Source organism: Ochotona curzoniae, unplaced genomic scaffold, assembly GCF_017591425.1.
Source record: "Ochotona curzoniae isolate NIBS_2020 unplaced genomic scaffold, NIBS_Ocur_1.0 contig_523, whole genome shotgun sequence".
NCBI lineage: Eukaryota > Metazoa > Chordata > Mammalia > Lagomorpha > Ochotonidae > Ochotona > Ochotona curzoniae.
Window position 1 is genome coordinate 11,813,923 of NW_024466459.1, and position 12,759 is coordinate 11,826,681.

The following is a 12,759-nucleotide window of genomic DNA, read 5'->3' on the forward strand; positions in this document are numbered from 1 at the left end:
CAAGTGCCTGGGTTCACGTCCTGGTTGGCTTTCAGCTGCAACTCGCAGATAACATACCCTGGGGAGGTAGCAGGTTGCTGGCTCCAAAGCCTGAGTCTGCCACCCACCCAGTAGTTAGGAACCTGGTTCCAGCCTGGCCAGCAGCTGAGAGATTGCTTTTTCTAAGAAAATGGGTGGGCAGCAGCAGCCCAGGGCTGGCAGGAAAGCTGGCGTGGCTTCAAGCCTAAGGCTTGGCCAGGAAACGCCCGCAGCTCGAGCCAAGTACTGCCTGGCTGGGCCATGCAGGCCAGAGGCCAGGTACAGACCAGGGGCACCCGCTACACGTGGCTATGTTCCGGGGGTCCCCCAGCTTCCCTCTGGCTGTCCTCCCTGACCTGGGACCCTGAGGAATGGCCACACAGGGTCTTGAAGTTCACCGCCCCATCGTGTGTATATTTGGGATTTCGAAACTGACCATGACTGGCAGCTCCGTCGCTGCTCAAAAGGGGAAGTGGGGAGCAGTTACAGGGCGGGCCCCAGCCAGTCCCCCAAGTGCCGGGAAGGGTGCAGCAGACCCTGGCCAGTAGGGCAGCCCAACACAGTCCATCTGTTTACAAGCTGAGTGCACCTGCTATTTTAAGCAGCTGATGGAAGGCCAAGTGAGGATCGGGCAGGGACCAGGGCTACAGGACAGGATTCCACCTCTGATTGGTTCCAAACCCGAGGACCTCCGGAGGCCAGGCCCCAGGGCACGCCTCCCAGCCTGACCGGGGCCCAACCAAAGATGGTGGAGGCAGAATGAGAAAACCTTTTAATTCATCTGCAATTCAGTCTAACAGAACTGGAGAGCAAGGGGGCAACCCTGGCTGGGTCCACCCTGCCCAGCTCCCTCAGGGCAGTGGGGGGATATTTACATAAAGCTGGGTGTTATCAGGCAAGGGGAAGCGCTCTCTGAGCAGCCAGCGATGGGCTCCAGCCCTGTTTCCCAGCCCCATGGCTGTCAGGAGGCAGCCAGCGATGGGTGGCACAGGCAGTGACCCAAGGGTGCAGCATTGAGCACAGGCCCAGTGTGGGCCAGGGTACGGAACCTGAGTGAGCAGGCCAGGGCCCAGCACCAGCCACGGAGACACCACTGCCGCCTGCACTTTGTCTTTGGCAGAGAATTCTATGTGCAGAGGTGTGGCCTGGGCACAGCAGTGGTCTTCCTGTCTGGGGCTGCCCAGGCGGGGCAGCGTGCTGGGCGGGGAGCGAGGAGGTCCCTGGAAACAAGAAAACACAGGCAACTAGAGACCTTCTCCTAAGACAAAATGCCGTGGGGAGTGCCTGGGGGCTGCCAAGCCTCCTCGGGCGCAGGCACTTGGGTGGGATCCGCCAGCCTCAGCCAGGGTTCCAAAGGGCAGAGGCTCTCCAGGAGGCAGCAGGGAGTTGGGGTGCCCCTGGATGCTGCTCAGTAAACGGGGGGCGGCTGGTAGCCCTCGCTGCTCTGGGCGTTCTGGGTGAAGGGCGGCTGCTGGTAGGTGTCCACGGACGCGCCCGGGTAGGACGCATAGGTGGAGCTCGCGTCCGGGCTGGGGTCCACGTAGTTCTGGATGAAATCATCCACTCCTGCCTTATAACGCTGGTAAGCCAGTGAGGCCAGCACGCCCTGCGAGGAGACACCAGGCTCAGGAGGCGCAGGGAGGCGCCCGCCCCGCCCCGGCCTGCCGCCAGCCCCCATCCTCACCCACGAGAAGATGGAGAAGAAGCTGAAGGCGATGGCCGCCCGCGCCGAGTCGGCCCCCACGAGCACGTCGTCCGGGCTGGTGGCCGCCCACTGGTTGGTGAGGAAGCAGAAGCCGACAAACCACAGGAAGGTCCAGAGAGCTGGGGAGAGGACGGGGCAGGAGAGGTCGGCGCCACGGCCGGACAGCACAGCCTGCACGGGGGTCTCCCTGGAGGCCTGGCACCAAGGTCCTGCCGCCCGGGAGGCCCGGCAGCGTCGGCCAGGGTGCAGAGGGACCCCCACAACCCGCTCGGCCCCGGAGCGGACGCCACGGGCAGGCACCTGAGAAAAGCAGGTCGCCCACGACCAGGTACTTGCGGTCCGTGGCGTTGCTGATCTGGGGGAAGTAGGCGTCGATGACGAAGAAGAAGGCGGAGGCCAGGAAGGCCAGCACGCCGATGGCGCAGCCGTAGCGACACGCATCCTCGTTGTGGTTGAAAATGCAGTAGAGCTGCTCCGAGTGAGAGGTGTTGCTGTAGCCCTCGCCAAAAATGCAGGAAAACACGATCAAGGCGAAGACCTGGGGGCGGGGGTCCGGGTGGTCAGCAGGGGGCCGGGTGGTCAGCAGGGGGCTGGGTGGTCAGCAGGGGGCCGGGTGGTCAGCAGGGGGCCATGGGGGCCGGGTGGTCAGCAGGGGGCCGTGGGGGCCAGGCGGTCAGCAGGGGGCCGGGTGGTCAGCAGGGGGCCGTGGGGGCCAGGCGGTCAGCAGGGGGCCGGGCGGTCAGACACGCCCTCTCCCACTGCCCCTCCCAGCCTCCCCCCAGCAGGCAGGCGGCGAAGCTTGGTGGTCATTCCCCACCCCCCAGCAGGCCCCTGCCCTGGGGATTCCCAGCCTGGGGAGAGATGGGATGGCCGGGGATCTCCTGGGCGGGGCTGCCCCTGCCCTGACGTCTGCCATGGCCCCTCCCAGTCCAGAATCACTCAGAATGTGGTTTGTTTTTAAGGCAGCAACGTCACCGATGCCCCAGGCTCAGAGTCTCACCCACCCTGACTCCACCACTGTCCCCCGCGGTCAGGTGGATGCCCCAAGCTAGGCTTGGCTGCCCAGTGACAAGGACTAGCCCCTGGCCCCCTCCAACCCTGTCCAAGCCGGGGCTGGCCAGTTTTCTGCTGCAAGGAGCACCCACATCCCAGCCTCTGCCCTGGCACCAGGTGGTCAGTCTCACACGTGGGCCTGGGCTGGCAACTGGGCACTTAGACCTGGCAGGCAGGGCAACGGGGAGGTGGGCAGGGCTGCTGACCAGCCCATGTCCTCCTCATCTCCACAAACTCCAAGGCCCTCAGCCCAGGAGGCGCAGGGCAGGTGTGCGGCTCTAGGCCTGGCCCTGCCCTGGCAGACACAGGCTCCACCCTCGGCTGCAAATCAAGCCGGAACTCCGGATGCAGGCTGGGAACGCTGTCCCACCACCCTCCTGGCACCGACATCCAGCCCACAGGGGGCAGAGCCCAGACCCCCCAAAGGGCTGGGAGGGGGTGGGGGACCCCTGGAAGGCTCCAGCCTCAGCAACCCGCTCTCGGTCCGCCCTCCACTTGCCCACAGCCAGCTGCTTTCCGCTTCCCATGGCAAGTTCCCTGTCCCCCGCCTGGGGACCCAGGGTTGCAGGACTTGCTTCATGGGGGCCCCCATGCCTCGGGTGGGCCGCAGGCCCTCCTGCCCTCCACAGCCCCCACGTGGCTTCGAAAAGCCCCCTCTAGGTGATTCCCCGACTGGGAGCCGGGGTGTGAGGGCCACCTGCTCTGGTGCGGCCCTCAAACTCCTCCTCCTGCCAGCAGGGCCACCGGCCTGCTCCCCAACGCACCTCCGGGATACTCCGCGCCGGACACGGGCCGGGTGGGGGGCTGCACACGCCACGGGGCCAGAGGGGAACAAGGCGGCCAGCCCCGGGGCGAGGAGGGCGAAAGGCGGGGCCCAGGACGCCGGCCCCACGCGCGCCGCCAGGCCCGGGACGCTGGGCCGCCGCCACCTGTCGCGCCCGCCGCCCCGGGGCCCCGGGGGCGCAGGGGGTCCCCGAACGGCCCGCGCCCGCCCGCCCGCCGGCTCACCAGGCACACGGCGCGCGCCAGCACCTGCGGCTGCGCCAGGAAGCGCCCCAGGTCGAAGGAGCCGCCCGCCTTGGCCGCGCCGTAGGCCCCGCTCTCCATGTCGCCGCCGCCGCCGCCGCGGATGGCCGAAGAACCAGCCGGACCGCCCGGCCGCCCCGCCTCCGAGGGCGGAGCCGCGCCGCCGCCAGGCCCGGGCAAAGGGCGGTGCGCGCCGAGGGGCCGGGCCGCGCCGCTGCGCCCCGCCGACGCTGCGCCCGCACTGCCCCGCGCCCCCGACGCCCCGCGCCCCGCCGACGCTGCGCCCGCACTGCCCCGCGCCCCCGACGCCCCGCGCCCCGCCGACGCTGCGCCCGCACTGCCCCGCGCCCCCGACGCCCCTGCGCCCCGCGCCCCCGCGCCCCGCCGACGCTGCGCCCGCACTGCCCCGCGCCCCCACGCCCCGCGCCCCCGCGCCCCTGCGCCCCGCCGACGCTGCGCCCGCACTGCCCCGCGCCCCCGACGCCCCTGCGCCCCTGCGCCCCGCCGACGCTGCGCCCGCATTGCCCCGCATTGCCCCGCGCCCCCGACGCCCCTGCGCCCCGCGCCCCCGCGCCCCGCCGACGCTGCGCCCGCACTGCCCCGCGCCCCCGACGCCCCTGCGCCCCGCGCCCCCGCGCCCCGCCGACGCTGCGCCCGCACTGCCCCGCGCCCCCACGCCCCGCGCCCCCGCGCCCCTGCGCCCCGCCGACGCTGCGCCCGCACTGCCCCGCGCCCCCGACGCCCCTGCGCCCCTGCGCCCCGCCGACGCTGCGCCCGCATTGCCCCGCATTGCCCCGCGCCCCCGACGCCCCTGCGCCCCGCGCCCCCGCGCCCCGCCGACGCTGCGCCCGCACTGCCCCGCGCCCCCGACGCCCCTGCGCCCCGCGCCCCCGCGCCCCGCCGACGCTGCGCCCGCATTGCCCCGCGCCGCCCCGTGCCCCGGACCCCGACGCCCCGCGCCCCTGCGCCCGCACTGCCCCGCGCCCGGCCCCCGACGCCCCGCGCCCCTGCTCCTGGCCGGGCGAGCCTCCCCGCGGTGCAGCCTGGACGGGCAGGGGGCAGGGGCGGGTGTAAAGCAGTCCCACCCACACCGCCACATGCACAGGCTGCACGGGGCCAGGCTGCGGGTGGCAGGGGGACAGGCTGCGGGTGGCAGGGGGACGCCCTGCGTTTCGCCTAAGGCGAACCGCCCAAGGACACGTGCACCAGGGGGGTCTGTGCGTGCGCCCACCCTCAGGGAGTGCGCTGAAGAGCCTGAGAACTGACGCCCAGGGCCACCAGCTGCGGGGGGGGGGGGTCCTGCGCCCACCGGGAAGAAGGGAGCAAGTGTGGGGTCAGCCAGGATGGTCAGCCGCGGGGCGGGCTTCCCATTAGCACCCCCTCCCCCGCAGGCAGACGTTCCCTTTGTTTCTTTAAAGTTTTATTTGCGTTACAGAAGGAGGGAGAGGCAGAGGTGTTCCTTCCTTCCGCTGGTTCACTCCCCAAATGGTTGAGCCAGGCCGAAGCCAGGAGCCGGAAGGTCCACCCCAGTCTCCCACACAGAGGCAGGGACCCAGGTACTCAAGCCATCCTCTGCTGCCTTCCAGGTGCACTGGCAGGGAGCCAGCGTGTAAGAGGAGCAGCTGGGACTCGAACCTGTGTCCACAGGGGATGGATCGGCATAACCCAGTGCTTTTCATTGGATGAGTTTTATTGTCGTGTTGAGGGTTCCCGGGGACAATGGAGGGGCAGGTGATGTCGTGGGCTCACGTGGCCGCACACGTTGGCGTCCAGAACAGCTAAGAGCAGCAGGTAGGGCGGTCTCCACCTGCTCCTTCGAGTGTTGACTACTTCCTGTGGCCCCTCCCAGCTGGGCTTCAACTGCTTCTGTAGGGCGGTTGGAGGGACAGGGATGGGGTGCCCCAGGACTCTGCCAAGCCATGTCTCCGTCACAACCTGATGACAAAGGAATCGGGGCCGGTTGGACGCGCTCCCGGGGCCAGACCGGGAAGAGGCCTGAGGCTCTGACCCTGAGTGGACACACCCTGGCCCCGCTCCCAGTTCAGTGGAGCCAGTCTCTGTTCCCATGGTACAGAAGGCAAGACTGAGTCCCTGAGGTGCAACGCCAGGAACAGAGAAGAGCCTGTGGAAGGTGGCCAAGGGGACAGGGAAAGTGGGGCACAACAGTGTCCACCAAGTACCTGGGACTGGGTGACGCAAAGGCCTGGTCCCCTATGGCAGGAAGCCCTGGCCTTGGAGAGGGGACCCTGATTTTCACCTCTGGGGACAAACTGACTCAGAGTGGGTTTGCCCAGAGAAGACAGAAGCTCGGGTCCTCCAGAGGCGTCCTCCAACCCGCGGGGAGCCAGAGGCCCGCTGAGTCCTCGGGTGCAGCTATACCACTGGGAGGCACTGGCACAGTCGCCCTTCCTTCCCCGCTGCCCCGCAGGCTGCCCCTCCTCCCCTGCAACCTGCTGCCCTCATGCCCTCCCAGTCCGCCTGCGCCCTACCTGGTCCACATGGTCCAACCCAGCATTCCGGAAGTGACAGCTGTGATGGAGGCAAGGCTGCCAGCCAGCACCATGGCGGGGCCCTCGGGCAGCTCCCCTGTGAGGCAGATGACAGGTGGCTGGGGCTTCCCTCTGCCCAGAGCTGTCCACTGCCCCCTCCCCTGCCTGCCCCTTACCTGGCGGCAGTAATCTGAAGGCACTGCTCTGGGCGCCCACAGCGTTCTCGGCTCGGCACTGGAGCCAGCCTGACGACTGGGCCAGCGGGACGGAGAAGTTGGCCGGCTGCCCGGGGGGCGGTGTGTGCTGGCTGTGGATGCGTCTGTCCTTTCCCACCAGACTGTAGGAGATGGGGGGGCTGCCCGAGGACGCCCAGCAGGACACCCCGACCTCAGGGCCCGAGCCTCTGTCCTGCAGGACGAACACAGCCTGTGGCTGGGACACGGGCTCTGGATGGAGGGAAGGGTGCAAAGCCAAGTTGGGGGCTTTGAGATTCCTTGCTGACCAGGGTAAGGGCAGGGAGCTGGCAGTGGGGCAGGGTGCTGCTTTTGCAACCCTAGCACCCCTTGTCAAATCGCCAGTTTAAATCCTGGTGGCTCTGCTTCTGGGCTAGTTCGCCGTGATGGCCCTGGGAGAAGAGCAGACGGCCCCTGCCCTCACGTGGGGAACCCAGAAGGAGCTCCTGGCTCCTGGCTCCTGGCTTCCACCGGGCCCAGCCCTGCTGTTCCAGGTTTCTGGGGAGTAAACCAGCAGATGGAAGCTCTCTGCCTATCTCTTTAAATAAATAAATAAACACATTTTTGTTTAAACCACACACATTTAGCAAATAAGAACAATGAAAGTTTTTTAAGAAGTCCCATTTCCTGGGACTTGAGCCTGTCTGCCGCCTGCAGGCAGTCAGGCAGCAAAGCCCATACAGGTTCACATTTGGGGCTTCTTAAATTCAGTTTTTAGGGCCCGGCGCCATGGCTTAGTAGCTAAAGTCCTCACTTTGAATGCGCCAGGATCCCATATGGGCACCAGTTCTAATCCTGGAGGCCCCGCTTACCATCCAGCTCCCTGCTTGTGGCCTGGGAAATATATATATTTTATATATACAAAATCTGCCTTTGCAATAAAAGTAATAAAATACATTCAATTTTTATTAATTCTGTATTTAAAAGACAGAGAGAGAAAGTCTCTTCCATCTTCTGGTTCATTCTCTATCTGCAACAGCCTGGCGCCAGGGCCGAGTCAGGAGGAGGCCTGGAGCATGGAGTTCCATCCCAGGCCCTCACCTGGGTGTCAGGGGCCCACTTCATCGGGCGTCACCCCTGCCTCCCAGAGGCAAGGCATCCACGGAGAGCTGGGCTACAGGCAGGGGCGCGATCCAACCCAGGGCCTCTGCTGGGAATGCAGAGTTCACAGCGGTACTTTAATCCACTGCACCACCTCGCCAAGGCCCCCGCACATTCGGTTTATCATGTCACATTGCCAGGCTCGTCCAATAAAGACCCAGGTGTATGTGAGGCAGGTCCTGCACACCCGGGGACACCAGGAGTGGTAAACAGCTGGCAGTCCTTTCTGCCCCTCCTCCTCCCTGGAGCTCCCGCCCGTCCCCCCAGCCCCAGCCACTGCTCACTGGCCCACAGCTCCCAGTACAGCCGGAGCCTGGCGCTGCGTGCGTGGGCGCCCAGGCTGGACGCCGCCTGGCAGGAATAGGTGAGCAGGTCCGGGCTGGACTTGAGAGTGACGTTGACAGTGAAGGAGGCCGGCTGGGGAGTCGTCACCACCTTCCTGGTCACCAGGATGTCCCCGCTCCCCCAGAGGGTGTAGGTGACAGGTGGGGGTGCCTGGGGCACGTGGCACGTGATGAGCACGAGGCGCCTTCTGGGGTAAACCTCCAGAACTCGGTAGGCGATGGAGCTCTCCGGGGTGTCTGCTGGCAGGACGCGTGCTGGAAGGCAGGAGGGAGGGAACCACTGGAGCTGGGCACAGCCTTGTCCAGGGCACGGCGAGTCCACCCCACCCACCCCGCCTCTTGGAGCCACGCGCACGCACACGCCTGGCACAGCAGCCCATGTGGGAGTGTGGTGAGTTGGGGTGGGCTTCGTGGCACAGTGGGCTCAGTTCCTACTTGGAATGCCCGGGACCTGGCATCTCCTGTAGGAGTGCCACAGGCTAGTCCCGGCTGCTCCATCTCCCATCCAGCTCCTTGCTTGCGGTCTGGGAAAGCAGCAGAGGACGGTCCAAGCGCGTGAGCCCCTCGAGTTTCCACTCGGGAGACCCAATGGCGTTCCTGCCTCTTAGGGTTTGGTCTGGCTCCGCCTTGGCCATTGTGGCCATTTGGGGAGTGAACCAGCCAGTGGAAAAGTCTCTTTTACTCTGTAATTCTGCCTTTCAAATAAATAAATCTTTAAAGCGTGGACTTAAAAAAGAATATCTGAGGGATAGAGGGGAGAAAGAGTCTGGGAGATCTTCCACCCGCTGGTTCACAGCCCAGATGTCTGCAGTGGGGCCAGGCCCGACAGGTGTACCTCAGCAGCACTGGGCCTCAAGCCAGGGCCCTGGTGTCAGTGTCCACACGCCGAGCTGGAGCCAGGATCGCTCCCCAGGCCAGGTACAGACTGGTTGGTTGGTTTAAATATTTGTTTTATTTCTGTTGGAAAGACAGTTTTACAGAGAGAAGACAGGTTTTCCAGCCACTGGTTTACTGCACAAATGGCCACAACTGCCAGAGCTGAGCTGATTCAAAGCCAGGAGCCAGGGACTTCTTCTGGGCCTCCCATGTGGGTGTAGGCTTTGGGCCGTCCTCGACTGCTTTCCCAGGCCACAGGCTGGGAGCTGGATGGGGGTGGAGCTGCCGGGACATGAACTACACCCATATGGGATGCTGGCACTTGCAAGGCGAGGATTTAACCACTGAGCCAACGCACTGGGCCCTGGTGGATTTGTTCAATGGGCTTCCCTGCAAAGCCTTTGATCTTATCCAGGGGAAGCCAGATCTGCAGTTAGATTCAGCCTCTGGGGCCCCGTCCTGCAGACTGCCCAGCTGCCTCATCGGCACCACCCTTGGGCCTAGGCGGCTTCTCCCTTGCACTCCAAGCAGTTTCCAGAGGCCACAATGCCGCCTCCCGCGGAGGGGTTGGGGTCCAGGATGACCGCCCCCTCCTTTTCTGCCTCCCTTTTCAAGGGAAGTAACCTTCATCCCGCCTGGCTGTGAATAGCAGCTGGATTTGCATATGTGCTCAGAGGGACCGTTTTTTAAAGTGCACCTTGCAGAGGGCGTTCACACAACTTCCCTTTTGATGGCTCTGTGTGCATCTAGCCCTGCCTTGATGTGATGGGCGGACTCTCTCGCTGGGCGAATGTTCAAATGACAGGGTGTCGAATTCAGAACTGAAAGGCCACACCCTTGGGGCGGGGCGGAGGCACCTGCTCCCTGCCTCCTCCTCTGGGCGGGGCCCGGTTGCTCCCTGCCGAAGGATGCTGTCCAGCTCCGGACACCGTGTCCTGTGTGGCTCCGGGACAACCCTGCCTTGTCTCCACGACAAATGGGAACTGAGCTGAAGAGATGGGCTTTCCGGAGACCAGAGGTGGTCCCAGGGACCCGGCTTTAACAAGCAGCCCCGCAGAGGCAGGCTGCATTGAGCCAGGAGCACCTGGGTTCTGCTCCCTGCTCTGGCTCCCCACTCCAGCTCCCCACTGAGGCCCGCAGGCCGGGGAGCCCGAGGTGATGGCTCAGGAACTCGGGCCCCTGCCACCCACGCAGACCAGACCTGGCAGACCTAGGCTCCTGATTCTGGCCCCAGACCCTGGCGGGCACCTGAAGGGCGAACATGCCAATGGAACCTTCCACTGGTCTGTGCAGGGTTGCCCCAGCCCCACCCTGAAATGCGAAGACTCTGGCTGGGAACCCCGTTGGGCCATGGGACACCCCAAGTGCACACCTCACATTAGGGGCGCAGGCCCCTGGCTGGCTCCCGAGTGCACAGGAAGAGGTCAGCAGTAACCGGCCACACAACAGAACAATGACAACACGGTGTTGTAAATGTTGTTTTTCTCTTGGAGGTGGGTGGGGGTGTGACATACAAGTTAAGCTACTGCTTGTGGTGTCAGAGTCCCATCCTGGAGCACAGGTTCAAATCCTAGCTGCTCCACTTCTGACCCAGTCCCTTGCCAAAGTGCCCGGAAAAGCAGCAGCAGATGGCACCAGGGCTCAGGCCCCTGCACCTGGGTGGGAAACTCGGAGGAAGCCCCTGGCTCCTGGCTTGGGCCTGGCCCAATTCCATGGGTCGTGGACATTTGGGGAATAAATCAGTGGATGCAAGATCTTTTTTCCACTCCTGTCAACTCTGTGTAGAACATAGGATCTGTGGGCCTGGCGTGGTAGCCTAGTGGCTAAAGTCCTGGCCTTGCACCAGTATTCCACATGGGTGCCGGTTCTAATGCTGGCAGCCCCACTTCCCATCCAGCTCCCTGCTTGTGGCCTGGGAAAGCAGTCGAGGATGGTCCAAAGCCTTGGGACCCTGCAGCTGTGTGGGAGACCTGGAAGAAGCTCCAGGCTTCTGGCTTCAGATTAGTTCAGATCGGGCTGTTGGGGCCACTTGGGAGTGAGCCAGTGGATGGAAGAGCTTTCTCTCTGTATGTCTGCCTTTCCAGGATTTGTCTGCAGCCGGGATTTGAACCTGCGCTCCAGGATGGAATTCTGACACCACAAGCAGTAGCTTAACTTGCTACGCCATACCCCCACCTCCAATAAAAATAAATTTACCATGTAGTAACTTTGGTCGCGCCAGCCCTGGGGAACCCCAACACCCTCAGCTGCTTTTGCACTTCCTGGAGCCAGCCTCCTTCGGCTCCAGGCCCTCGCCTGCCCCTGACCTGTCCTCCTGGCCCTGGGCGGCCACTGGGGGCTCTGTACCCTCCAGGTGTTTCCGGCCATGCTCCGCCTCTGGGCTTGGGGCCTGGCCAGCCTCAACTCTCTCAGAAACACCTGTAGTGCCTTGCTTCTTCCACCGGTTGCACCGTAATGGCACAGCTCAGAGAGCACACAGCCCACCTCTCCCCAGCTCGCCTCGGCTCCTTCACCTCCCGCTCCACCCCTGCCCCTCTGGGCCCCAGCTGCTGCCCATGCCCACCGACAGGACTTCCTGTCACCCCTCCCACCATGCTCCTCCCAGGTCACAGCCTTCAGCTGTCCTAACACAGTGACCAGAGCAACTGGTTCCCAGCCACGGGGCTGCCGGGCCCTCGCTTTCCTCCCCCACAGCACAAGGCCATCCTTGGCCCTCTGGGCGCCCCTCTTCTTGCCTCCCCCGAAGGTGGGAGGGCACCAGGCACCTGGAACAGGCAGTCACTGAAAGGCACTGAGTGATTGGCTGGCAATCTCCGGGGACCACAGCGAGACCAGGGGCCCTGGCAGAGGCGCTTCCCACACCCAGCTGCCTGCTCTTCTGTGCTGGCACTCGGAGGGCACTTGTTTTTACAGCAAATGAGGAAATGACAATTCATCTCTGACCGCACTCAAGTGCCACCCGGGGCCACATCTGTACCCAGAGCTTCCATGGAACTCAGGGGATGCCCCGCTCTGGCCTGCCCACCTCACTGGGACAGAGGAAGGAGGGGCTGTGGGGCCCTCGTGCACCCTCCCCTGGCTCTGTGAGGCTGGGGCTGCAGGCTCAAAATCCCATCCTAGTGGAGCCTCCTCCAGGCCTGGAGACCCCCCACCTGCTGGGCCTCCCTGGGCCACATCCTCCTGGCAGGGCCTTGAGGCTCTGGTGGGTTTGGGTGGGGGAGGGGAGCCACAGGGCTCCAGGTCATGTACCTGCCCTACCTCCCCAGGAGGCCCCCACACTGGCCGGCTAACCCTGCCCTTCTCCCCTTACCCCATCTAGGGCGCCCAACCTGGCTTCCAGAATGTTCTGGCTGTGTGTCGGCACACAGCATCTCCAATGGGCACCCCCACAGATGAGGGCTCTGCCCGCAGGGTCCCCAGGCTGGAGCCCTACCCTGGCCAGTGTAGCAGGGGAGGGGGCGGCTACTCACCATCTTCCTGCACCGTGGAGCACCTGCTGCAGGCTGGAAGAGAGGGTGTCGGGTCAGAAGAGCCGGTGGGCGAGGGCTGGGGCCGCGGGCGAGACCAAGCCCTGGGAGTGGGGCTGTGGCTTGGAAGTCATTGGCCTGTGTGGGGTGAGGAGGGGACCCAGTGCTGGAGCGACTCGGGGCTGCACCCCCAGCAAGCCAGGGTTGAGCCCAGGCCCTCCCTTCCCCTCACGTCTCCATGCCCACCTCCTGAAGCCTGGCATTGGCCCCTGCCCTCGCCCCCGGGGGCTCACCCAGTATGGCCACCCAGAGAAGCCAGAGGGATCTCATGGCTGTGGCTGTGGGGCCTCTGCCGGCTCCCTTGGTCTTGGTCCCTCCACCCTGGGGCCCCTGTGTCCCCTTGGGGGGTGCCTGCAGGCTGGAGATAACCCGGACCTGAGCAGTAGG

General features: G+C 64.9%; 2 protein-coding genes across 3 annotated transcripts; both read right to left on the reverse strand.

Moving 5' to 3' along the window:
- Window positions 1-778: 778 nt before the first annotated feature.
- Window positions 779-3,897, reverse strand: SYNGR2 (synaptogyrin 2). 2 transcript variants are annotated; one of them, XM_040989850.1, is made up of 4 exons: window positions 3,785-3,897; window positions 2,024-2,261; window positions 1,703-1,842; window positions 779-1,624 (listed from the first exon to the last, which is right to left on the reverse strand). In XM_040989850.1, the coding sequence occupies exons 1-4, from the start codon at window positions 3,881-3,883 to the stop codon at window positions 1,427-1,429; spliced, it is 675 nt and encodes a 224-aa protein (XP_040845784.1). In that variant the 5' UTR covers window positions 3,884-3,897; the 3' UTR covers window positions 779-1,426. The 2 variants fall into 2 exon arrangements, with proteins under 2 accessions (XP_040845784.1, XP_040845785.1); XM_040989851.1 differs by lacking the exon at window positions 1,703-1,842 and having other exon boundaries at window positions 1,494-1,624.
- A 1,731-nt stretch (window positions 3,898-5,628) lies between these two features.
- On the reverse strand, window positions 5,629-12,759 carry CUNH17orf99 (chromosome unknown C17orf99 homolog). The gene is made up of 6 exons (XM_040989852.1): window positions 12,606-12,759; window positions 12,316-12,348; window positions 7,910-8,224; window positions 6,468-6,737; window positions 6,292-6,388; window positions 5,629-5,737 (listed from the first exon to the last, which is right to left on the reverse strand). The coding sequence occupies exons 1-6, from the start codon at window positions 12,640-12,642 to the stop codon at window positions 5,731-5,733; spliced, it is 759 nt and encodes a 252-aa protein (XP_040845786.1). The 5' UTR covers window positions 12,643-12,759; the 3' UTR covers window positions 5,629-5,730.

What these genes read in the sequence shown, in the direction of transcription:
- SYNGR2 (XM_040989850.1), bottom strand. Translation starts at nt 3,883, where the DNA reads ATGGAGAGCGGGGCCTACGGCGCGGCCAAGGCGGGCGGCTCCTTCGAC. An exon ending in GGGCGACCTGCTTTTCTCAG is followed by an intron (nt 1,843 to 2,023) that starts GTGCCTGCCCGT and finishes TCCTCTCCCCAG; the next exon opens with CTCTCTGGACCTTCCTGTGG. An exon ending in TCTTCTCCATCTTCTCGTGG is followed by an intron (nt 1,625 to 1,702) that starts GTGAGGATGGGG and finishes GTCTCCTCGCAG; the next exon opens with GGCGTGCTGGCCTCACTGGC.
- CUNH17orf99 (XM_040989852.1), bottom strand. Translation starts at nt 12,642, where the DNA reads ATGAGATCCCTCTGGCTTCTCTGGGTGGCCATACTGG. An exon ending in TCTCTGGGTGGCCATACTGG is followed by an intron (nt 12,349 to 12,605) that starts GTGAGCCCCCGG and finishes CCTCTCTTCCAG; the next exon opens with CCTGCAGCAGGTGCTCCACG. An exon ending in CTCCACGGTGCAGGAAGATG is followed by an intron (nt 8,225 to 12,315) that starts GTGAGTAGCCGC and finishes CCTGCCTTCCAG; the next exon opens with CACGCGTCCTGCCAGCAGAC.